Source organism: Saccopteryx bilineata, chromosome 1 (assembly GCF_036850765.1).
Source record: "Saccopteryx bilineata isolate mSacBil1 chromosome 1, mSacBil1_pri_phased_curated, whole genome shotgun sequence".
NCBI classification, from domain to species: Eukaryota; Metazoa; Chordata; class Mammalia; order Chiroptera; family Emballonuridae; genus Saccopteryx; species Saccopteryx bilineata.
The window spans coordinates 336,522,628-336,549,773 of record NC_089490.1 but is presented as its reverse complement, the minus strand read 5'-3'; the positions used below and the strand labels follow the sequence as shown (position 1 = coordinate 336,549,773).

The window sequence follows — 27,146 nt, the reverse complement described above, 5'->3', positions numbered from 1 at the left end:
ATTTTAAGAAAGGAGGAGAAATGATATGATCAGATATGTTTTCTAAAGGAGCATTCAAAAGTCTGAAATTCAGTTTGATGATCTCAGTTCTCGCTATTCTTAAAGTGGTATTTTAGTAAATGTGTTCTGTGTAATACCAGATCTGTGAAATGCTCCTTTCCAAAGCTCCACCCAGAGGCTGGAGTTGGTATGCGACGCAGATGCCTGTCTATCTTGGACAATGAGCAGGAATAAAGGGGATAGCCAGGACTGGCAAAGTCCCTGCCTCCAGGCAGGTGGGCCAACATCAGCCAGGATGGTGGAGTTCTGAAGCCACGGCCAAGGAAAGGTCCCTCCCCTGAAGCCTATTCATGGGCCACACGGTTTTCACTTGAGACAGTCCCTGGGCAGAGGAGCTCTGAGCTCTGATTTGGTCAGGAAGACAAGTAAGGGGGGGAATCTGAATGGACTCCACAATTGAGAGGCAAAAGTCAGAAACCAAAGGGTCCATGAGTGTAGAGAGTGGGGTTGCGCAGAAAGAGCGAGGCCTGGGACAGGGACACGAGGTGGGGAGGCAACCTGACTTAGACTAGTCACAGTTGGGGTGAAATATCTTTATCTTTTCAAAAACATCATCAACTCCATCATTTCAAAGTTGTCTAATAGGATGCCCTGGCTGATACAGAACCCGGAAATTTCTCAAAAGGGAAGGAGAAGGGATCGGGATGGGAATGCACCAAAAAATACATGTCACTTAATGTTTTCAAGCTGAAGGTATTCAGCATCCACTTCATAAAATAGTGTTTCTTTGAGCAAAATTTTAAGATATGCCCTCGATGACCAAGTAGGTACACCCATTTTCTGGGAAGCAGCTGTGAAATTACCCTTAACCTGAATACAGAGGTTGAGTCATTCCAGGTTGCAGATACGTGCTGCTGTGTATAAGCTGGTGTTAGTCTCTGAGTCTTTCTGCCCTTCTGGGGTTGGGAAAGGTGGGGTGGGGATAGCTGAACTAGCTGTAGCTCTCGATGTTCTCCTGCTCCTGGCTGACCAGAGCTGGGACTGATGCTTGTTCCTGAAGGGAGGGGGATATTTTGCTGGAGTCTGGGTGACGCCGAGTGTGGAGGAGGAGTGGAGTGAAGCTGAAGGTGCTGCTCTGTGAGACTTCTAGCCAAAGCGGCTCTGCTTTTGGAAACAAGGTAACAGAACAGCACAGAGCTGGGGAGACAGCCTTGTCCCTACGTCTGTCTACTCAGGCCTCAGAAGCTTCTGGTATCTAGGGGGTATGGGTTTCAGGAACACAGAGAAACAGACCCTTAAGCAGTGTGGACGAAAAAAATAAAAGACGGGCCACAAACTAAACCTGACAAGCTCAGATGAGCCCTGCACAATGGCCTTGTGAACTCAGAGACCTAAAGTAAACACTCAGGATAATCAAACCTTTCTAGCTAAAAGCAGTTTATGGGGGGTACTCATGTCCTCAGGAGGTGTTCTCTCTCAACAAAGGTCAATGCTTACTTTTACTCAAGCCTGCTGTTGTCTTTTGCATCTATAATAATGTATCTAATAACATGCCTTCAGAATGTGAGGGTCATATATATGTTTCTTGCCATCAGGCCAGACACCCCACCAGAGCAGGAGCCAACAAGACCCCTCATTTCATTGTTATGTGAACCATTAACTGTTAGCTGTCTTGTTCCCGCCTAGGTAAAAGAGGTTTCAGCATATACACTTTTACTTTTACCCAATCCCAGAGATTTTCCCACTTTGCCTTCTCCCACCTCCCTAATCTATCACCAATCAATTTCCTATAACCTTCTTACATCTTTTCCTTTGATTCTAATGTATAAAATAAGTGGTGAAACCGCCATTTTCCGGAGCACTTTCTCAATCTTTTGGGGCTTTGCTTCCTGGCAACCATTGAGTTTTACTCAAGTAAACTTATAAAATTTTTTTTATAGGTTTGGAAGTTGTTTTACATTGATAGCTGAAACCATCCAACCCTGAAAACTGTAAAGACAAGTCTCCTTTGTGGGGGTGGGACAAGGGCTGCAGAGGAAGGACATGGCCCAAGGGCATGCTCACTGGATGTGGGTTTTGTAAGCTCTAGAGCAGTAGTCTCCAACCTTTTTTGGGCACGGACTGGTTTAATGTCAGAAAATATTTTCACGGACCAGCCTTTAGGATGGGAGGATAACTGTATCACGTGACCGAGACAAGCGTCAAGAGTAAGTCTTGGCCTGACCTGTGGTGGTGCAGTGGATAAAGTGTCGACCTGGAAATGCTGAGGTCGCCGGTTCGAAACCCTGGGCTTGCCTGGTCAAGGCACATATGGGAGTTGATGCTTCCAGCTCCTCCCCCCTCTTTCTCCTCTCTCTCTCTCTCTCTCTCTCTCTCTCTCTCCTCTCTAAAATGAATAAAAAAATTTATTAAAAAAAAAGAGTGAGTCTTAGACGGATGTAACAGAGGGAATCTGGTCATTTTTTTAGAAATAAAACATCGTTCAGACTTAAATATAAATAAAATGGAAATAATGTAAGTTATTTATTCTTTCTCTGCGGACCGGTACCAAATGGCCTACAGACTGGTACTGGTCTGCGGCCCATGGGTTGGGGACCACTGCTGTAGAGGATTGTTGCCGAGACACATTTTAAGGGTACTTTCAAAAGTACCCATATTGCCCACTTGATGCTGGGCAGTATTCTTTCCCCTGAGTATTACAATTCCTCAGCATCTCCAAGTCCTCTGGTATGTCTACAGTTCAAAAACTGAACATCCTTATTATATTTTCAACATCGGTCAGCTTTTCTTGTATTGTCATCACCATTTACCTGGGCAGCATCAACCTTGGGTATGCTAAATCTTTACCTGTCTGCAACATGGCTGGCCTTCATAGGTCTGCCCTTGTTACAAGATGAATTGCATCTTTCATTAATACAGAATATTCCTGATCTAACTCATCCTTTCCAACTTTATCTCTCCGACTGCAGTGAGCATCAACTCTTGCCAGTCCTGCTTCTCCAGGCCCCTGACAAGTGGGCTCAGTGGCTACTATCATCCTTTTTAATCAAACTTTAGGCTGTGACTGAGACAAGCGTCAAGAGTGTATCTTAGAATGATGTAACAGAGGAAATCTGGTCATTTTTAAAAAATAAAACGTTATTCAAACTTAAATATAAATAAAACAGAAATAATGTAAGTTATTTATTCTTTCTCTGCGGACCGGTACCAGTCCGCAGCCTGGGGGTCGGAAACCACTTCTCTAATCCACTGAGCTATTCTGACAGGGCCTCAGTTCCTTCTAGCATTATGCCTGAAATCCCTGTGCCCCCTACAAAAAAAAATAAAAGTCTTAATTATTTCTTTGATTCCATGCCATGGTCCTCTAGACTCTAACCGTTAGAGTGTCTGTCTGAAGCACAGAGGTTGCCAGCTTGATCCCCAGTCAAGGCACATACAAGAAGAGATCCATGTTCCTCTCTCTCTCTCTCTTTCTCTCTCCCCCTTCCTCTCTTTCTAAAATTAATAAATTAAAAATAAAAAGAATTTAGAATTTTCATCTGTGATAACAATATAAGAATGACTTAATCAGTACCCTAGGATGGTGAATAGGGTACATAGTACTCAATTTTGTTTAAATAACTTGACAGTAAGGACAATAAAGATCTGGCAAATAAAGTCTTTGTCTTCTGCATGGCTCTGAACATGAAGACAGCCGGGTACCCTGGGGATTACTCAAACACCCAGGTCAGCTGTGATTCACTTTTACACTGTCTAAATCCACAATGTAATTCTAACTTCAGCTTAAAAATTCACAACTGCCTATTGTTCCTTCACCTGAACAGCTGCAGCATTTCACTTCTGACAACACACGTTCTCAATCATGTTAGCTAAATACTTCCTGTCCATCAAGAATGAGCTTTGGGCTAGCAAGGTCAGAGGAGGTGATCTTTCTTAGACTTCTGAGGAATGAATAAACTAAAATTGCTTGGTCAGATAGGAAAGGGTCTCTTTCTAGGAGTATTACCTCTGTGTGTTCTGCTCCACATTCATTTTTTCATAACAAAGCACTGACAAATAATAACAGAGCGTTCTGTGTTTCCCTTTGCAAGAAGAATGCCCGAGGAGACAACTGCACTAGTTACTGCGGCTGCCTGCTGAATGCCCTAAATTCTCCCTCAGGAATACCTCTAAAAGAAGGTTCAGTTATTGAATTAGACTTTCCACAACAAATCCGTAAGAACCAGAATGCATAAAAGAGAATCTAGACAGAAAAGATCGAATACATGTAAGGACTGTAGCCTCTGGTGGTGGTTTCTTTATCTTTCAGCATTTTACCTACTTAAGTTCCCTAGCTCTGCGCCAGAGGGAGGATGGGGGAGAAATGTCCACAACAGAGCTGTAGAACCTCCATCTTCCCCTGGCCCTGCAATGTTTTTAGACAACACACGAACACTAGATGGCACCCGTTATCTTAAAACGCAGTGAAAAGCTGGTTGCCTTTTCTTTATAGGTAGGTATGACAATTATCTTGTAGGAAAAACTTGTAGGGGAACTGTAAAGATATCTACTCAAGCATTTCCTACTGCTGCTGTCCTGTGAGGGCCTGGTGGTCAATACGTTTGGGAGAAACCATATACTTCATCTGCATCTAAGGAGAGTCCCAATACACACTGGTAAACAGGTGTTCTTGAGAAGTTTCTGTGAAGAAACTGGGTACCAGGGACCGTTTCTCTTAGTAGCAACCTCATACAATCCTGCTGTTTCACACTGTGGGAAATGCTGATCTAGTCCAAGCACTGACCCAAAGAGAGAATGGCTCAAACTACCTAAGGAGGCCTTCCTTACACATGGTTATCTGACACTCTTTACAAAATATCAGACCCATTCTTAATGCAGAGTTGTTAGTAGAAATAAAAGCATTGACTAGTTACACAATGACATGCCCTGTTCTAAGTGTTCTGATTCCCTCTTTTCTCACTATGCCATCTACGTCTCTATTCACTCACACACATATTAGATATATTGATATATCTACTTTTAGTCTGTGAACATTTTGAGGATATTTATTTTATTTATCTTTGACATTTCAAGACCTAGTACAGTACCTGGCACATAGTAAGCTATTATTAAAATAAATAATCTAGGAAGATTCTACAGTCTTTATGGGAGAATAATTCTGGAAAATAGGAATGGACATTATGCACTTGATCAGAAAGGTAACTGTCTATTATATATATCTCTTCTTTAGAAAGACCAATTTAAATCAGAGACCTACCCTCTTGTTCTCCTCTCTGGGGATTCTATTTTTCTTCTCTACACTATGTTACTGTCAGCATAACCTGTTTGCAAATTAATTTGATATGACCTAGTGATATGTATTGAATTTTTATTTAACTCAGTTACTATTTAGAGTTTTTGTTTTTGTATTTTGAGGAAGGTACAGCTTGTCCTGATCTGTCCAGTGGAAGCTGTCAATGCAGAATGTTTTTCCTCCACATTGTTAGTAATTCCATTCTGACAGTTTTCTTTTCATATTGCAATGTTTGAGCCTCTCAGCCTGTTTATTCTTTTCTTGCAGTGTTAACTAATGAAACTCCAATACTAAGCCTAGAAACTTGCTACTTCCTGGCCACAATTTAAACACAGTTGCACAAACTAAAATGGAATAATGTTCCCTCTTCCTTTCCATTTGCAAAAAAATCAGCTAACAGCTTCGTCACTGAACTATACTTTGCAAATGTTTTACATAAAAAGGATATGTCAGAACTTCAGAGATTGTTGTTTTGTTCTGTGATTGTAATCTATTAGACAGCTAGAGTTCCAATTGGTTGCTTTGTTTACTGTGTGGTTCTGGAAGTAATATTTCATGGATACATCTACTTCTGAAAGTAGAAGGACTTGTGAGTTTTCTTTTTTGAGCTATAAGATTATTAGGCTCTTCCCTTTTTCTACCACATACATGGAGGCTTAAATGAATAAAATCTATGGCTTAGTGGATTTCTCATTAAACAGAGTTAAGAGAGTCCAATGCCATCTCTGTGCTCCAGTTTTTGTCATCATTGAAATGAGTGTAATAAGGCAGAGGGTTGTAATAAGATTAAATTAGTTATAATAGTGACTGACTCAAAAGGACCATGTAAATGTGAGCTCTTTCTAGTTCTCTGTGCACCTGTCCTGAGTATGGTCTGTATGTTTCTAAGTACACAAGAAGGTGCCAAATGAGACCATTGACAGGTTTTGAAGAGAGACTGTGTTGTGGGGGGAAAAACACTGATTTGGGTTCAGCAGACCTGATTATGAGTTTACACCACATTTAGTAGCTGTGGAGCAAATCAGTTAGCCTCTCTGTGCCCCCTTTCCCTTATGTGGAAAGTGAGAGTAACAATAACCTATCTTGATACGTAGAATCTCATTTAAGATTGCACCAACTAATGCATGTGACAGTGCTTTGTGTCTGGGAAAACGCTGTGACAATGGAAATGTTGATTGTGATAAAAAGAGAGGATGGACCCCCAGTCTACAGAGTCTGATCCAGAAAGAGGAGGATATATTATTAGCATGTTCTAGATAGAATTTTAGAGTCAATCTCCCAGGCTGTTGTGACTTTTGAAAGCATCATCATATTTATTCAATACTTTTCATTCAATAAACATCACTTTGAGAGGCTGCTATGTGCCAGGCACTTTGCTAAATGTCAAGGATACAAAATCATATAAGATACAGAATTTGCTTTCATGGAGCTTTTGCCACTTACTAGAGAAAGAGAGAAGTAAATAAATATAGGCGACACTGTTAAATAGAGTATATTAAACCTTACAGTTAACTCTTACATGTCATTTAAGTATAGAAGAAATAGCTGAAGGGGTGACATTCAGCGCTTGGATGGCAGAACAAGGTTGAGGCCTTTCCTTATTCCTTCTACACTCCTATATTCCTTCCAGATAGTTGCTAGCTGAGGAGTGAGAGAGGCATGTAGGTGTGGAGGACCACAGGAACATATAAAACAAGATCACTGAACACTTTACTCCGGTCAGCTGACTATGTTACATAGGTAAATCGTGTGTGTGTGGGGAGGTGATCAAATAATGGCTAAGAAATACAAGGTTACTTAGAAAATTCCAGCTATAAATCACAGCTACAAAGCAAAGGTGGATTTTTCTAAGTACACAATGAAAACTGCAAACTAGATGCTTCACTGAGTTCTGAACCATAACCGTGGTCATAAGAATTAGGCTACTTATGTAATTCGTTATTATTATGTACATGATTACCAAAATTCCGATAGAGACATGAATACTCACAATGAATTTAACTACTTATCATAAAGTTTACACCAGGGAGGTGGCTTAATGTAGTGGAAATAAGCAGTTAATAAATACTTGAATAAAAGAAAGGAAGTGGAGAAGAAAGGAAAGATGAAGGAATGGAAGAAAGGGAAGAAGGAGAAAAGAAAAAAGAAGGGAAGAGGAAAAGGAGGGAGGGCAGACATGGTGGGTATTAGAACTGAATGTTTAAACCCAGCTGTGACTCTCTCAAGTTAGGTAAACTTTGACAAGTTATTTAACCTCTCTGAACCTTATTCTCATCATCTGAACATGGGGCAACACCTTTTAGGGTGATTGTGAGAATCAAAAATTATTCTTATAAAGTTCTTGACAAATAATAAGTGCTCGATAACTTGTTGTTGGTAGTTCTTGCATTTAGGTAAATAGTGATGTGGCCACTACTTATCAATGTCACCAAATCATGTAGAGCATCAGGTTCTGTGTTTCCTTATTTAGTTGTATGCAGCAAACTATACACATTTTAAAGGTGCAGTTTTTAGCATAGAATCGTGGATTTGGAAAACATTTGCATTAAAAACATAAGTAATACACCTTAAAGAGGCATGCTTCTCAATGTCCAACTGCATGCACAGTCTCAGAAAAATCTAAATCAAAACACTAGTATCTTCACCTGTGTATCTAAGGAAGTAAAAAATATCAAGCAACTGAACACCATTTAAACTGCAACATTCACCTGAAGCCATAATGCTCACATCCTTTTTCCTTCATAATTAAAGGGCTTTTGGAGTCATAACTGAAAGTCAATTTTTCTCAAATGATGGGAATGAAGATTAAGGAAAGATACTCACGGACAGAATCTGGTCTCCTCTCTGGAGCTCCCCGCTCAGGTCTGCTGGTCCACCGGCCAGTATGAAGGACACAAAGATACCTTCTCCGTCTTCCCCACCCACGATGTTGAAGCCCAGGCCAGTAGAGCCTTTGTGCAGGACCACCTTGCGGGGCTCCCTGCAGAAACAAGCAGAGAACACAGCTCACAGAGTGACCTAATCCAGCTCTGGACAGCTTTTACTTTCATTGGGATATATGATACCAGCAATTCATTACCTTTGAAAATGGCTTCCCAAAGTAAGATAGATCTGCACATCAAGAAGGTTGCTACTATCAGGGAAGAGCTGCATTCCTCAGTGTAACAAGAGCCAAAATACCATGCAAATCAATTCCTTAATTCTAAAACATTTTCTTAAACTAGCCTCACTTTCACTTTACTTTTGTTTAAAACATCTGTTCTTGTTTTAAGTACCATAATAGTACTCAGTAGGATGGGTGTATCCAAAAGGAAGGTAAAAACTTGGGGGGCAAGAAACTAGATTGAATAGGCCAGACAGAAAAGATCTTAGAGTTAATTAAAATGTACTCTTGGAAGACTTTGAGGTACCAAGAATACTTAAATACATTTTAGAAAATTAAGCTTCTTTGAATATATGTACCCTGAATTATTAATGTCATCCCATTAACATTGATAAAAATTTATATATAAAAAAAAGAAAATTAAGCAATTGTCATATATAGGATTGATGGAGAGGGATGTGTAGATCTGATTAGAGGCAGAAAAGGCAGTTAGAATGTTGACCAAGAAGTCCAGGTCTCAGGAATGAACTCTTAGAAAAGGGTGATGGTAGTGATAATGAAAAAAAAAAAATTTCAACAGAAGAGAGGAAATCTGGAGGGAGACACAGTGAGCCGAGATGAGGCTAGATGTAAAACATCTCAGTAAATCACAAAATGGGGGAGGGAAGGGAGTGCAGTTCCGAGTCATGATGGTAAGTACGATTTTAACAGGGGAACATCCACGTGGAGATGTTTGGAAGCACCTGGACACAAGGGATAGATTTGAGTCCTTAGCGAGGACTGTAAATACAGATTTGAGAGTCATCAATAAAAAGAGATCAAATCTTGAGCTAGCAGTTCACTGAGTCTGTGGAAAGGTCAGAGAATTATGAAATATAGCATTGTAAGCAATCTTAGAAAGCATCTAGTTCTATTTTTTATATTAGTAATTTTAAGAAATGGATTCTACAAGCCTTAGTTTTGATGAATGTGCCTTTTGTACCACCCACCTACTCTTCCAAATAGCTCAGATCCAATCATTAAAGTTCCTCTTCTATTTTCCTGCTCTTAATGATATGAGAATGACAATGAACCATCCCATATACTTTTGTACTAATGACTACAAAAAGAGCCTGTTATTTGCTATCACATTTCCATGCACAAAGAGATGCATTATACCTATATGTAGCCTTATGATGAGTTAGGGTACACAATGCATGTCACAGCTTGTTATATTCCAATAGGATGTAACTCGACATAGGGTTAATTCATTTTATTCTGCAAATACTCTGTAAGCATCTACTATGCCAGGAAATGTTCTGGGTGCTCAGAAAGTTTGTAAGCAAAACAAATATCCTGCCCTTATGAACCTCCATTCTAATTGGGATAGAGCACTAATAAGCAATAGGGACAATAAATAAGGTTGTTATATTGTAGGTTAAAAGACAATAAATCTTTTAGAGTACATATAAAGGCAGAGTAGTGTGAGAAGGATAGGTTGTGGCAGGGATGGGCCCGGTTAGGGTTCATTGAGAAAGTGATATTTGAGGAAAGGCTGAACAGGCAGGGAAGCTAGTCACATGGATACCTAGCATGTCAGCCAGCAGAAATAGCCCAGGCAGAAACCCTAATGTGAGGAGTGCTGTGTATTGTCAAGGATGAGCTAGGAGGCCAATGTGGTGGAACTGAATGAATCAGAGAATGAGAATCGTAAAAGACAAAAAAGTCAGTGCATTCGTTTTCTATTGATGAGGAACAATCACCAGAAACTTAGTAGTTCAGAACCACACTGATTAGCTCACAGTTCTGTAGGTTAGAAATCTGAATGGGCTCATCTAAGTCATCTGCCTAGATTTTCACAAGGCAAAAGTCACTGTGTCAGCCACACCAAGCCTGATGGGGAAGCTCTGGGGAAAAGTCCACTTTCATATTCACTCAGGCTGTTTGCAGAGCCCAGTTTCTTATGAAGAGTAGGACTGCATTAGTTAGGATTTTCCAGAGAAACAGAACCAATAGGAGATATAAAGGAATTTCATCATAAGAAGTTGCCTCATGCAGTCATGCATGCTGAGAAGTCCCAAGAGCTATAGTTGGTGAGCTGGAGACCCAGAGGAACTGATGGTACAAGTTTCAGTTTGCGTCTTTGTCTGAAGTCAGGAGAAAACCAACGTCAGTCATAAAAACAGTCATAAAAACAGCCAGAAAGACAGTCAGAAAGAGAAAGACAACATTTTTTTTCTTACTATGTTTTTTTTCTCTGGTCAGGCCCTGAATAGGTTGGATAAGGTTGCCCAAGTTAGGGCAATCTGCTTTACTCCATGCACTGATTCAAATGTTAATCTCAGCCAGGAACATCCTCACTCCAGCTGGTCCTGCCCTTTTTCAGCCTGATGGAGTGGAAGTCCAGCTCTGATTGGCCCTCTGACACCAGCCCAGTGGAGGAAGTGGAGGGCCATCTCAAAACTGCCTCTTGCTGGTCATCCCTGTTGGGGCCAGAAGTCTAGTTATCGTATAGTCAGTCCACTGGCACTGTAAGTGTGAGAGGATAGTTTTCCCTTTGGTGTTTGGCTAGAGTGGGGTTAGTATTATCAAAAGGTTTCTGTTCTATTAGCCCACCCCTTCCGCAGGAACTTTGGATGTCAAGAGGAGACTTTCCTCTTTTTTTTTTTTTTTTTTTTTGTATTTTTCTGAAGCAGGAAACGGGGAGGCAGTCAGACAGACTCCCGCATGCACCCAACCGGGATCCACCCGGCACGCCCACCAGGGGCGATGCTCTGCCCATCTGGGGCATTGCTCTGTTGCGACCAGAGCCACTCTAGTGTCTGAGGCAAAGGCCATAGAGCCATCCCCAGTGCCCGGGCCATCTTTGCTTCAATGGAGCCTCAGCTGTGGGAGGGGAAGAGAGAGACAGAGAGGAAGGAGAGGGGGAGGGGTGGAGAAGCAGATGGGCGCCTCTCCTGTGTGCCCTGGCCGGGAATCGAACCCGGGACTTCCGCACCGGGTTCAATTCCTGGCCAACGCTCTACCACTGAGCCAACCGGCCAGGGCCGGCTTTTCCTCTTGACCAGGAATTATCCTTACATGGTTAATATGCAAAGTGACTCTGCAGAAAGGCTATGGCTTTAAAAGAGCATTGTGACCATCCCCATAACTTCTCTATGTTTCTTATGTGGGAACAACTGATTAGTGACCTCTGCATTTTGACATATTGCTCCTTATCTGTAAAGACATAAAACATGTAACACCTGAGTGACAGCAGATTTTATTTATTCTCCTTGGACCTTATTTATTTAAAATAATCTGAACAAATTTTTAAACCAGATTATTTGGAATTTTCTTAACTTGTGAGATTGAAATGTCTTTTAAAAAAATACAGTTTTATATTGTAGTGAATTATAATGCTTATTTTAATAATGAAGGGAAATAACAAAGAAATATGTAAAATAGTATGCAAATAAAATATCCTAAGCACATTTCAAATGATTTACTTTTTCTAATTTAAATTCCTTATACTGAGAACTGATTATATTAAACTATAGATCTTAATGTATTTTCTTGTATTTTTTTTCCTATTAGAGGATTAAAAATCCTGTGAAGTATTAGTAGTTTATTTTACTGATACTTAGATACGTCAACTTGTCTAAGCTCATTGAGCTTAGACACACAACTAGTAAACATCAGAGCTAGTGCCTTGCTTTCTGATTTTATTTTTTAAGACATTTTTTGGGGAGCAGTTTTAGGTTCACAGTACAAGGAGAAGGAAAGAGACTTCCCATATAGCCCCTGCTTCCACGCATGCATAAAACCCCACCCCCATTATTGACCTCTGCCACCAGAGTGCACATTTGTTACAACTGCTGAGCCTATACGACACATCATTATACCCCAAGTCCAGAGTTTACGTTAGGGTTCACTCCAGGTCTTGTACATTCTATGTGTTTAGACAAACGTATAATGACATATGTCTACCATTATAGTATCATACAGAATAGTTCCACTGTCCTAAAAAACTTCCCTGTGCTTCACCTATGCATGCCCCTCTCCACACAACCCCTGGAAACCACTGATCATTTTACTGTCGTCATAGTTTTGCTTTTTTCAGAATGCCATATGGTTAGAATCACATAGTATGTTGCCTTTTTAGACTGGCTTCTTTCATTCAGGAATAGGCATTTAAGGTTCCTTCATATCTATTCCTGGCTTGATAGCTCATTTCTTTTTAGCACCTAACAATATTCCATTGTCTGGATGTATTCCATTGATTCAACCATTCACCTCCCAGAAGACATCTAGGTTCCTTCCAAGTTCTGGCAATTATGAATAAGGTTGCTATAAACATTGGTGTGCAGGTTTTTGTGAAGATATAACTTTTCAGTTCTTTTGGGTAAATGCTAAGGAGCATGATTGCTAGATCATAAGGTAAGAGTGCATTTAGTTTTGTGAGATACTGCCAAACTGTTTTCCAAAATGGCTGTATCATTTGGCATTTTTACCAGCAATGAATGAGAATTTCTCACCATCATTTGGTGTCAATGTTCTACATTTTATCATTCTAAAAGGGGCATAGTGGTATCTCATTGTTGTTTGGACAGAGCTAGTCTCTTTACCATAAGTTGAATATTTTGTCCACTAAGTGGAGGGAGAATTTAATCAATAAAAATAAAAAGAACTAAACTAAAAAAAACTAATATATTTTTTATATAAACCAGAGGAGGACCTGACATTATAAAAATGTATCACAATCACATATTTATAAAATACAGTTTCCAGAATTATTGACACTCAAAGTTTCACTTTAATTGTCCCTACCTTCTATTATTTGAACCACACACTTTATTTCTTTATTTAATTTTTAATTTATTGATTTTAAAAAGAGAGAAAGGGAGAAAGAAGCATTGATTTTCTGTTCCACTTATCTATGCATCTATTGCTTAATTCTTTTTTTTAATTTTTATTTAATTTTTATTTTTTGTGAGAGGAGGGGAGGCAGAGAGACAGATACCTGCATACGCCCTGACTGGGATACAACTGGCAAGCCCACTAGGGGGCGATGCTCTGTCCATCTGGGGCCATTACTCCATTGCTTAGCCATGGAGCCATTTTTTTAGTGTCTGAGGCAGAGGTCACAGAGCCATCCTCAGTGTGCAAGGCCAACTCATTCAAACCAACTGAGTCATGGCTGTGGGAGGGGAAGAGAGAGAGAGAAGGGGCGGGATGCAGAAACAGATGGTTGCTTTTTCTGTGTGCCCTGACTGGGAATCGAACCAGAAACATCCACATGCTGGGCTGATGCTCCATCACTGAGCCAACAGACCAGGGGCACTGCTTCACTCTTGTATGCGCCCTAAGGATTGAAATCACAACCTTGGTGTACTAGGAAGGTGCTCCAACCAACTGAGTTATTGAGCCAGGGATTGAACCACATACTTTAACAGTTTATCATATCTTGCCTTGCACTCTTCTCTCTTTGAATGTCATGATATCCACCCAGCCTCTCCGTCCCCTCTAGTTCAGGCTCACACTCTTAGGATAACATCCCATTTTTTTTTTAGATTTTATTTATTCCTTTTTAGAGAGAGAGGAAAGAGAGAGAGAGAGAGAGAGAGAGAGAGAGAGAGAGAGAAGGGCAGGAGGAGCAGGAAGCAAAAACTGCCATATGTACCTTGACCAGGCAAGCCTAGGATTTTAAACCAAGACCTCAGTGTTCCAGGTCAATGCTTTATTCACTGTGCCACCACAGGTCAGGTTAGCATCCTAATTTGAAGTGCTTTGAGTCCAGTTTTAATTCTCTAAACATATTTTTCCCAATAAAATGCAAATCAGATTTTCTTAGTTTCCTGCTTAAATGTCTCCAGCCATATCAGACTCCTTGTGTTCCCCTGAGTTTGACCTTCATACCTCCATTCCTTGGCTTAAGCCATTCAAAAACTAGTTCAAGTGCTACTTCTCTGACCCCACAGGCACAGGTGATCACTTGCTCCTTGGTGCCACACTGTATCTTGTCCACATAACTTTACTGTGACATTAATCACATTGTGCAGTGATCATTTCCTCTTATGTGCTTCTCCCTCAGCAGAATGTGAAATTTGAGAACCCAGGCACCAGCATTTCCCCAATTATAATACCTGACAAAGAGTAGTAACTAAGAAAACAGTTACTAAATGAATAAATGAACTTCCATAGTACTTTAGACCTCACTTTGCCCTCTACTTCATATTACTATTGTCCCTAGATATCTGCAGGTTCCACATCTAGAGTCAACCAACCTGTTGAGTTTGGTTGATTCTTGAGGTTGGTTGAATGTGTAGATGTAGTACCCATGGATACAGAGGGCTGACTGTATAATTATCCACACAAATATATTTTCTTTTTGCTAGATTTTAACCAAGAATGACAAAATCTAGAGTCCACAAGATAGGGCAGATAATACTAATGAGTGAAACAGGCTGAGTAGGGATGGCAGCAAATTGGGAAATGTATTCAGTTTAAAGGGCTGCTTCTGCTCAACTCTGGACCATTGCTCCAAGCAGGAACACCAACTAGTATCGCCAGAATCTCCAATTCCTAAATATATATGAAAAATGTAGATTTTATGTAAATTTTCCAGAATTTTAAGTTGACAATGACAAAAACAATTAAAGGTATGTTGCAGGTCAAACCAAATATGTCTGTCGTGGATCCTGCCATGGGCTGCTAGTAAGACTCTGCACTGTTGGCACTATGATGGCACATTTGATGTGTCCTTCATGTTGTCTCCTCCATGGTGCTCAGCATGGCACTAGGCTCATGGTAATTCTCCATAACTTTAAGTTGAGTTAGTACTCCATTCTCAGCGCCGCCTCTGTCCTTCCCTTTTTAAGTTCTCTCACCTAAAGTATTCTTTTCTTTTATCTTATTTTTCCCCTTTTATATTATACCTGCTCAAAGTCCACTGTCTTCATGATGGCCCATTCCGTAAAATTTTGAGCTAGAGTTCTCACTTCTGCAAGTTTATTGCATGGGCCAACAGCTGTGATCTGATAAATATAATGCCCTACATTTCCATGAACTGTGTTGGGTGTGAGGTCCTTGTAGCCTCTGGTGGGATTATAATCCCTTGAAGATATTGTTTCATATCTTCTAGATATCCCCGATACACCTGGAAGAATGCTCAATAAACACCCAATGATTGAATAACTGAGTGTATTCAACCAATTTGTAAAGAACTGCAATACTTTCCTTACTGAAATGACTGGGCTCCCATTTACAATGTCATTTATCATCCACAATTCAGATGGTTTAGGGGCCCTTTATTAGTCATTATTATACATCATCATATATGGCCTGTGGAACAAAACTCTCTCACTCTTCATTCAGGATGAAGCTCAAGGATCATGATTTTCTGGAAGCTCTGTCTGACTCTCTTCTTAATCTCCCCATTCTAGCCTGGGATGGTGCCTTTTATAGCATTCCCTCTAGGTGTCTATCATCCTTCTTACTACACTTGGCTGGTTTACTTGTTTCCCTCTCCAGCTAGAGTGATCAACTCAGAAGCAGTGACCATACCATTTGCTTTTGTCTCTGATACCTGGTACATAGTAGGTACTATCTTCTAATTTCAGTTTTCATATTAGATTTTAAGTATGGAACTTATAGAAGATGGAAACTTGTTACTTATTCTGAAAAGAAATAAAAAAAACTTATCTATCCATTTAAGACATGTTTTATTTATCCATCCAACTTTTCGATACATGCATCTACGAAGTTTCTACTTTGTGTCAGACACTGTGAATACAAAGATCACAGAGCCTGAGGTGAGAGGAACCAAATGAAAACATTTATAAAAGTCCAGGAATGGGACACATGCTCATCCAGAGAAGTGTGTGCAATAAGCCAAAGTAGCCAAAAAGCAAAGAGCTACTAATCTTCCACTAAAGAAGATTTTCTTGTCCTCATTCACCTGGATGAAATATGCTACCCTCATTTATGCAGTTTTATTTTCCTTTTTAATGTGATGTAAAAAGCCTTTGTACTCATAGAATTGTTGGAGGCTGACCAGTTGGAGAGGTGCCAGCCTGCCCTGCTCCCAGCTGTGGCAGATCATCAGCAGCATAATCTTGTTTAGCTGGAGTCCTGGAGGATGCAAGGCAGCTGGGATGTTTTCAGAAGCAGGGTGCTGTGGGCTAATTCTTTCTCTTTAAACCAGATGGTGAGGAAGGTTCAAGATTAAAAAAGGGAAATGGTTACTTAAACATGAAGGCTTCCTCATGGCCTTTAGTGGAATGTTCCTGGAGCTTTGAGCCTCTGAGATCTGTGAAGTTGCTCTGGTCAACTCCCAGAACATTCATGGTGAGAGGCTGCGTGGTGCAATGGGAAGTAAGCTATGAAAATGTTTCTAGTCATCTTTCTAAAACACACATCTATCTGATCATGTTACTCTCTTTCTCAAAAGCCTTCCAGGGATCACTGTGTCTTCAAGATAAAGTCTAAACTTCTAGGCATGGCATTTGAAGTTCCTCACCATTTGATCTTCACTTACCTCCCCAGTGCCTAACTTCACTGTGCTCCCTTGCACCCCATGTTCCAGGCATGTAAAGTTGCCAACCACAGCTCCTCGCATCAGGTTGCTCCTTGTCTTCGTGTCTTTTCTCAGGCTTTCTCTTTGATTTAAATGATGCTTTTCTCCTGCTATCCTCATCTATATAATGGACTTCTACCTGGCCTTCAAGACTGAGGCTGGGTGCTCTCTCCTTCTCTCTGCTGCCCTGTGCACTCCTGCCTCTGACTACTGACTACTTCTTTTTTAAAAACACATTATGTTTTCAGTAGTCATACCACTACTGTTGTTTTTACTCTTCTTTTTTTATTTTTTATTTTTATTTATTTTATTTTATTTATTTATTAATTTTACTAGGGTGACATCAATAAATCAGGGTACATATGTTCAAAGAAAACATGTCCAGGTCATCTTTTCGATCAATTATGTTGCATACCCATCCCCCAAAGTCAGATTGTTCTCTGTCACCTTCTATCTAGTTTACTTTGTGTCCCTCCCCCTCCCCCTTCCACTCCCCCCCCCACATAACCACCACATTCTTGTCAATGTCTCTTAGTCTCATTTTTATGTCCCACATACGTATGGAATAATGCAGTTCTTAGTTTTTTCTGATTTACTTATTTCACTCCATATAATGTTATCAAGATCCCACCATTTTGTTGTAAATGATCCAATGTCATCATTTCTTATGGCTGAGTAGTATTCCATGGTGTATATGTGCCACATCTTCTTTATCCAGTCTTCTATTGAAAGGCTTTTTAGTTGTTTCCATGTCTTGGCCACTGTGAACAATGCTGCAATGAACATGGGGCTGCATGTGTCTTTACGTATCAATGTTTCTGAGTTTTTGGGGTATATACCCAGTAGAGGGATTGCTGGGTCATAAGGTAGTTCTGTTTTCAGTTTTTTGAGGAACCACCATACTTTCTTCTATAATGGTTGTACTACTTTACATTCCCACCAACAGTGAATGAGGGTTCCTTTTTCTCCACAGCCTCTCCAACACCTGCTATTACCTGTCTTGTTGATAATAGCTAATCTAACAGGTGTGAGGTGGTATCTCATTGCAGTTTTGATTTGCATTTCTCTAATAACTAAAGAAGATGAGCATCTTTTCATATATCTGTTAGCCATTTGTATTTCTTCCTGGGAGAAGTGTCTTTTCATGTCCTTTCCCCATTTTTTTTATTGGATTGTTTGTTTGTTTGTTGTTGAGTTTTATGAGTTCTTTGTATATTTTGGATATTAGGCCCTTATCTGAGCTGTTGTTTGAAAATATCATTTCCCATTTAGTTGGCTGTCTGTTTATTTTGTTGTCAGTTTCTCTTGCTGAGTAAAAACTTCTTAGTCTGATGTAGTCCCATTCATTTATCTTTGCCTTCACTTCCCTTGCCATTGGAGTCAAATTCATAAAATGCTCTTTAAAACCAAGGTCCATGAGTTTAGAACCTATGTCTTCTTCTATGTACTTTATTGTTTCAGGTCTTATATTTAGGTCTTTGATCCATTTTGAATTAATTTTAATACAAGGGGACAAACTGTAGTCAAGTTTCATTCTTTTGCATGTAGCTTTCCAGTTTTCTAAGCACCCAAGTAGTTAATTTCTCATGGAACTAGGACTGGAACTCTAGATTCTTCAGTCTAAATTTTATTCTTTTACCCCCCACACACTAGAATGCTTACAGATGCATTAAAAATTAACTTTATAAATGTTTTATACAATTAAGGACCTGATGATGTTTACATCACCTTATTTAACTTATATATACTCACTTATTTGACTAATCAAGAGTAAGCATATATTTACCAATGACATATTTTTCAATATTGTAGCACCACAAAAATCTCTGGGCCATGAGGTGAGTGAACTGACATCAAGTAGGTTATTGAAGTTGGAGATGGAAAACCAGAGTTTGACAAAAACTGTAGAAGAGTTTCAGAGTACTATGGACTCTACAGAAGGTAACACTTCCAAAATCCATTTCCATGTATCTTGATAACTGTCCAAGAATAGACTAAACTTCTCCAGAAATTGTCACAAGTATGTCCTCCTTTCAGATGTTGGATGTGAGGCATCATTTCCTCAACTGTAAACACCTCCGGGTGCTCCACGACCTCTGTGCGGATGGCGAGCACGTCAAGCTGCTGCTGGAGCGTGGCCCGCAATTCGGCGCAGGACATGCTGCTGTTGTGGGAGCATCTACTCTTCTGAAATTACTATATCAGTCTATCTCTACTATTAATTGGTATAGTCCTGAAGGATACAAACAATGGTTTATGTGTGTCATAAATTCGGGAACTAGTTCAGGCTAAGCTTATGAGAAACACACAAACACACAAAGTATTTTACATGAATAAAAAAAGATGAGGGTTTGGAAGAAATGATATTGAATTCTAATTCCACTTCTCTAGGGATTTGTGAAAACCCATGAGCTTGCTTGGGCAAGGAATTATGTTTATCTCATGGGGGAATGATTAAATTCAGGTAAGACAATGAGCTAAAAGCATCCAGAAAGAAAAAAGTATTAAAAGAAAGTATACATTGAGATTCCATTTTGAGCCATTTGGCAGAGTAGATGTCCTGAAAACCCTTCTCAATACAAAGCAGCTAAACTTCTGTGTAGAATACTTATAAAATGCATTTAAATGACTCACTAAGCTTGCACATAAATAAGATAAATCCTCAGAAGCTGAAAATAAATGGGAATACAAAATCAGAGAAGAAAGCAAGGACTAGGACTAGCAGCGAACTAAAGAGCTTCTGCAGGTCTCGAAGACCTAGTATTCCAGGGTCCAGAGTAAACAGTGACAGAAAGAATAGGAGTGTGTGGGCCCAGAAGTAGGGGTTAGATCAACAACCCCTGAAATCAGGACCCTGAAAAGCTGCCCTCTACAAAAGGATAAAGCACAAAAATATTAGTCCCTCAATGGTGTCAAAGATACATATCTGTCTGACTTTGGCTCAAAGCAAGAAGGGCCTATTTCTTCAAGACATGTTAAACAAGGCCTATTTAGATATGAAAGAGGTTTTACTTTGGAAATAGAGTTAATAACACTTAATAAATTGGGAACAAAAGAAGGAGAGTCTTCCTGGGTGTTAGGAGAAAGAACACGGCCAGGTGGCGCCTGCACGTGCGGTGCAGGTACACTCCAGCTCCTGCTCCAGGTCTCCGATGCGAATGCGCTTGGTGGTTGGGACACCCACAGGATGGGCTCATCTGGCCATACTAGCCCAATGATAGTGGCCATAGAGATCATCTGGTTGCCTGATTTCCATCTCTCAGAGTTCAGGCTCACCAAGCCACCTGTTAATTAAATTATGGTTTTCTGTAGTGTTTTTTCGAATGGAGTGAATGTGCTAATTTGATTGTGACTGATGTCTTATATCCACATGAGCTAGTGCCTCAGAAGACAGCAGTACAGCGTGTGCCTCACATTCAAATAATTAATTTCATCAATTAGTCAAATAATCAGTAAGGCGGATTATTAGACATCACATAGATATACAACAAGAAGGTGTTTTGTTGAACTGCTCTTATGACGACACGAGGTTTAGGTAATACACAAGAAATCTGGCATTACTAAGGAGGGTCTATGCTCTAGACCAGTGGTTTTCAACTGCAGGTCCACGGACAGGTGCTGGTCTGCCAGAAATTTCATGCTGGTCTATGAAAGAGTTAACTACCTTGATGTTGTATGAAGATGATAGAGTCTATAATCATTGAAAAGTACTGCTCTAGATTTTATGCAATAGAGAGTAGGCTGACTTCAGCATAATGGCCACAACACAGATACTAAGTATGTACAAAATATACTGTGATTGGTACCTTGGAAGATAAAAAGAACTCTATTAGATGGAGATAGTATTGTCTATTGTGATATTGGGAAAGACTAAGGCATTGGGGCTAGATAGATCATATCACAAAACTTCCAACAAGACTAACATTGATGGAATTTTTTGAAGTCTTGTGTTTTTCAGCTGTAAATTGTGAACAATAATATCTATCCTAACACATTGGGAGGAGGGATTGAAATAATAGATGAAGTAGTAGAATCACACAACAAGTGCTCAGTTAATGCTAACTCACTTTCCTTCCCTTTAGGGAATTATGACCTTTGGCAATAAATAGACATACACAAAATAATAAATCAACAAGGCATGGTCACATATGTTAAATACCAAGCAATTGCCATGAATAGTGAGAAATCTCTGCTTTAAAGAAGAAACAATTAAGTCAAGGAGAAGAGAGAATCTGAACTAGATGTTGATGGATGGGTGCAAACTGATTAAAGTGGAAAGGAAAGTAGATGGCATTTCAGTCAGTGGGACAGTGAACCCAGGGCCGGGGACAGCATATGCAAACTGTGTTTAGAGAACAGGTAGTGTCATAGCTTGAAAGGAGTGTAGGGTCTGTGCCAAGGACAAGGAGAAGACTGAGGCAGACTAGAAGGAACATAGATATCATGCTAAGAATTCTAACTTTATACTGGCATAATGTGAGGGTACTGAATGTTGCTGCTCCCAGGGAAGACTCCGTGCAAGTAGTAACTTTCGTTTGTGAGCCTGAAATATTTATGTCATGTAGTGATGTTTCACAGCCTCTAATGTTGCCTGCAAGGAGCTTAATTAAACATCCCTGCTGCAAAGCAAGGGGCTTTGGTTGAGGCTGTACCACACAGATATAGATTTAACTGCCAAGACATAGTCTTCAACCCTCGAAAAAAAAAGAAACAAAAAACAAAACAACCAAAGATAAACTCTCCCTTACCTCTCCTCTCTGGAAGAAATTTCAGAATTAGTCACACATCTGAGAACATATAATATCATTGGTAAATTGAATCAAACAGGCTATTTTCTCCCCACACACATATTAATTATAGGTTTGTATCAATCTAATCTTAATTAGTTTGATTTAGAAATATTTGGAGCTTTTGCTTATTGACATATCAAATATAACAGCCATTTTTCATCTCAAATAGACAAAGAAGCAGGTAAATATCACTCTCACTTTTCATAATCATATCACATATTCATTTATTCGGGTTTTTTTTAGAGAGGAGAGACAGAGAAAGAGACAGAGGGAGAGAGAAGGGGGAGGAGCGGAAGCATCAACTCCCATATGTGTCTTGACCAGGCAAGCCCAGGGTTTTGATCCGGTGACCTTAGCATTTTAGGTTGACACTTTATCCATTGCGCCATCACAGGTCAGGCAATATCACATATTCATCATCTCATCTCCAAAGCAAAATAAAATAAAATTACCCTTCCTGTTTTCCTTTATTTCATAATGTTTTGTCTGGAAACTTTACCACTGAGTTATACACACTATCCATAATGACAGGTACTTGCTTCTGCTTCCTGTGGCATTTGGATTTTTAAAGAGTAGTTAATTATTAAAGGAATGGCTTTATCCATCTTATTACATAAAAATCTAAGCATTTTATAGAGTTATTTTTTTATAGTTGCACATTTGTCCTCATGCTTTCATGACTGGTGAAATAGTGTTTGAAACATTATGAAAGCCGGGTAGAAGCAAAAACTAATATTTGATAAAAGGATTAGAGAGAAAAAAAGGAAAAGATCCCTGTACATTCTTTCTAAAGGCAAAGCACATTTTATGAAAATTTATTTAATTTTTAAAAAAATAAAGTTCTATAATATTATGGTATTATAAAATGCCAATTAATTACTAAATGCTCAAACCCTCTGCAATTAGTGTGATATAGGGGAAATGGTTTGCATTAATTAAACTAGAACTCTTTGGCTTCAAGTTATATAGTTCTTCCCTTAACTTTAACTCAATTACATCTGTATTTTTGTAGGGAAAAATTTAGACTGAAACCTGTCTTGATTCCAACATAAAGCCTTGGGAACGGCCTCTCCGAGTGTTGGTTTCTCTGTTGTGTGACAGAGGGCTGGTGAATACAGTAAATGACACTTGCTATGACACCTTCCAACTCTAGCCTTACATGTATTTACTTAAGAAAACCAGAAAAGGGTTTCCCACTTCTTAAGTCACAATCCTATTGGATTATTCAACACATATTTAGGCTTCACCTTAAGGACAGTAGAGAACAGGAAAGGCCCTGCAGTTCCCCTCCAACTTGACCTGTCATCAGCTTTGACACACTTTCCTCTGCATCAACACTGACAATAGAACTTCTGGTGATGATGGAAATGTAGTATGTTTGTGTTGTCTAATATGGTAGCTTCTACCACATATGTTATTAAGCATTTGGATTGTAACTAGCACGACTGAGAAATTTAATTTTCCATTTTATTGAATTCTAAGCAGTTTGTATTTAAATAGTTTTATGTGTTCAGTGGCTACTGTAGTAAACAGCACAGTTAGAATCTCTTGTCAAAGAGAACACAGTTGTTTTGGTTTCTTCTCTTACCTCTGTCTGTTCCTTCTTAGTCTCCTCGAAGGGGGTTGATATCCTTATTGGCTTACTGTTCATAAATGGTGTTTCCAAAAATTGTATCCCTGTCTGCCTTCTCCTCTCATTCCTCTAACTCTTCACTGCAGAACAACATTTCTTTTGTTAGGTCTCAGTTTAAATGGTACTGTCTGACCATTCCAACTGAACTAGTCCCCTACTCCATTATTATTATTATTTTTATCACAGCCTCCCTGTATGTCTTCCTCATGTTCTTATCATACAATAAAATTATTTTATTTGTTTATTGTTGCCTGTCTCCCACTAGACTGTAATTTCTATAAGAGTGGCATCACCTTGTGTCTCTAGCAACAAGCATAGTGCCTGGCACATATTAAGGCCCTGATATTTGTTACATGAATTAATATATGGATGTTCTTATCCTTTCCCTATTGATGAGTCATGAATCCGTATCTCCAGACCAGAGCACAGTCTCCAAACATCTATTTATCTGCCTAAGAATGAACTCATAATCTTCCCCCGACTTCTTTTTCTCTTTTATTCCTTATCCTGTTAATGCTGTCTGTCCAATCTTGCAAACTTCTTACCCCTCTAGTGTTTTTCTAGTGCTTCACTCATCTAACAAATGCGATCAATTTTACCAGAGAAATGCCTCTCCAGACATTTCTCATTGCTTTGGTTCAATCAAGTCCACAGAATCGCCCACCTGGACCTGCCAGAACTCCTCTCTGGGCTCCTCCTAATAGTCATGCAGCCCTGCACTCTCACCTTCATGCTGCTGTCAGAGAAATTTTTTTTTTCTTTTTACAGAGACAGAGAGAGAGAGAGTCAGAGAGCGGGATAGATAGGGACAGACAGACAGGAATGGAGAGAGATGAGAAGCATCAATTATCAGTTTTTTGTTGTAACACCTTAGTTGTTCATTGATTGCTTTCTCATATGTGCCTTGACCATGGGCCTTCAGCAGACCGAGTAACTCCTTACTTGAGCCAGTGACCTTGGGTCCAAGCTGGTGAGCTTTGCTCAAACCAGATGAGCCCATGCTCAACCTGGTGACCTCGGGGTCTCGAACCTGAGTCCTCCGCCTCCTAGTCCGATGCTCCACTGTGCCACCGCCTGGTCAGGCCAGAGGAATTTTCTTACAAAATAAATACAATCCTTTCATCCCCTTTCTTTAAAGTTCCCATTGCTTCTCTACTACCTAAGAAATAAAATCCTCTTCAGTTTCTTTTGCATGATCTGTGAGGACTTCGTGATTCAGGCTCTATAGACTCTTTCAACCTCAACTCTCGACATGTTTCTTATGGTTCATACTCTCCTATCACACACAACTTCCTGTGTGGCCCTGATGGGAGCCCTAATGCACCTTATCATGTATTCTTCCTCTGCTTGGAATGCCCAGCCCTACTGAATGGCTTATCTTTCAACAACTCTCCCAGGCACATTTAGCCATCTCTTGGGTGGTATTCCCTGAGCATTTTATTTTTGGGGCATTACAGCATTCATTATTTTTTAAAAAGTTACATGTCTTATTCCTCTACCAAGCAAGAATTCTTTAAGCACAGTAATATATTTTAGTCCACTTTCAGAAAAATGACTTATTTCACTGCAGAGATTCAGTGCCTGGCTTTGGTTTCAGACACACACCTAAAGTTTTAAACTGGTATTTCCATCTATTTGCTGTGAGATTTGTCATTTTAACTTTATCTGGATAAGCCTCAGTTTTTTCATCCTTAAAATGAAAATAATGGTACTTATATCAAATGTTTGTGTATTAAATGCAGTAATGAAAGTAAATGCCTAGACCATATTAAGAAATAAATTATTGGCCACTCTTAATATTCACTCAGCAAATATTTATTGAGCACACACAATTTTCAGAGTATATAGTATGGATAAAGATTATTGTAACACAGACCTGATCATTATAAAATTTATAATCTAGTGGAGAAAATAAGACAAACATATAAAACTATAATTTTATAAAACTATAATATGTAATAACAGGGATACATAAAAAGTGCTGTGATGGTCTAGATATAAATAATTTCTGAATGGGCTTTAGGGAAGGTTTGATGAAGGAGACGAGATTTAAATTACACATGAAAATATGATTAGAATAACTTCACTCTGTTCTATAGGTGTTCGGCAGGAGCAGATATGGATTTTATGAGGTCTGAAAGTTTTGCAATTTGGGAATTCCTCTTTAAAATATTATAATACATGTAACATTATATTGCTTGAGTTTTCATTCACTCAGAGTGCTAGTGTCTGACATCTAAAACATGCTGAGTCACTCTGAGCTCCCGGTACCCTGCTCTGTGTCTCCAGTACCCAGCCGAGTGCTTGGCCTGAGGTACAGGGGCTTGAAGCGGCCCGTGCAATTGAGGAGCCCGGGAGTTTCAAGGTAAGTTCACTTTCAGTGTTGAGCTCTGTGCTGGGAAAATAACTATGAACACAACTTAGTTCCGGACTTCATGGTACTCTTATCTTAGTGGGACAGAGGAGTATGTAAAAATAAGTAATTATGATAACAAACACTCATTCATAAACCTCTGGGATGTTTATAACAGCAGAAAAGCAGTGATTTGATACAGAGATATGGTGAGTAGGAGGATGTTTAATGCAAAAGAAAACACATGAATGAAAAACGTGAGGGAATATATAGTATTGGGAGAAAACTCAGCATTGTCACTAGGTTGGAATGTAGGATTCCAGCAGGGCTGTAGGGGAGACCTGGAGGCCGAGGCCAGGGCAGGAGGGTGCTCCTGGACAGGGTAAACAGAGACTCAGTTCTCAAGGGAACCAAGTAAAGGATTGTGCGTACTTTCATTCATTTAACAAAAATTTATTGGCCACTGGCTGAGCCGTGGACAAAGTTACACAAGACACAGTCTCTGCCCCTGTGAGGTATACACTCTGTATTATGGGGTTGAATTGTGCCCCTTCCCTTTTAGGAAAAAAGATACTAACTGACAGAACCTCAGAATCTGACCTTATTTGGCAATTGGTCCCTGTAGATGTATTAGTTAAGATGAGGTCGTACCAGAATGGAGTGGGCCCCTTATCCAATATGCCTGGTTTTCTGACAAGAAGACAGAGACTCACATGGAGAGAATATTATGTAAAGATGAGGCAAAGGCCCTGGCCGGTTGGCTCAGTGCTAGAGCCTCAGCCTGGTGTGTGGAAGTCCCAGGTTCGATTCCTAGCCAGGGCACACAGGAGAAGCACCCATCTGCTTCTCCACCCTTCCCCCTCTCTTTCCTCTCTATCTCTCTCTTCTTCTTCTACAACCAACACTCCATGGGAGCAATGTTGGCCTGGGCGCTGAGGATGGCTCCATGGCCTCTGCCTCAGGAGCTAGAATGGCTCCGGTTGCAGTGGAGCAACTCCCCAGATGGGCTGAGAATTGCCCCCTGGTGGGCATGCCGGATGGATCTCGGTCAGGCGTATGTGGGAGTCTGTCTGTCTGCCGCCCCCTGCCGCTTCTCACTTTGGAAACACACACACATACACACACACACACACACACACGATGAAGCAGAGATGGGAGTTGCATGTGAGCTGCAAGCCAAGGAACACTTACAGTGGCCGGCAAACCACCAAAAGCTAGAAAGAGGTCAGGAAGGAACCCCTTCCAGGTTCCAGAAGGCCCTGTCAACATCTTTGTTTCAGACTTCTAGCCTCCGGAATTGTGAGACAACACATTTCTGTTGCTTAGTCACCCAGTTTGTTATAATTTGTTGTGGCAGTTCGAGAAAGCTAATGCACTCTAGTAGGGACTATATGAGTCTGCGTATAGACTGCTATGCATGGAACCTGCTTATTGAGGA

At 40.0% G+C, this 27,146-nt stretch overlaps 1 protein-coding gene across 13 annotated transcripts in view; it reads right to left on the bottom strand.

Annotated features, from left to right (window-relative positions):
- Window positions 1-27,146, bottom strand: part of DLG2 (discs large MAGUK scaffold protein 2) — a 2,196,962-nt gene that overhangs the window by 369,324 nt on the left and 1,800,492 nt on the right. For all 13 annotated transcript variants that reach the window (XM_066248982.1, XM_066248991.1, XM_066249001.1 and 10 more), the window contains one exon: window positions 8,117-8,273. In XM_066248982.1, the coding sequence (XP_066105079.1) occupies window positions 8,117-8,273 (157 nt within the window). The remainder of the gene's footprint in view (window positions 1-8,116; window positions 8,274-27,146) is intronic.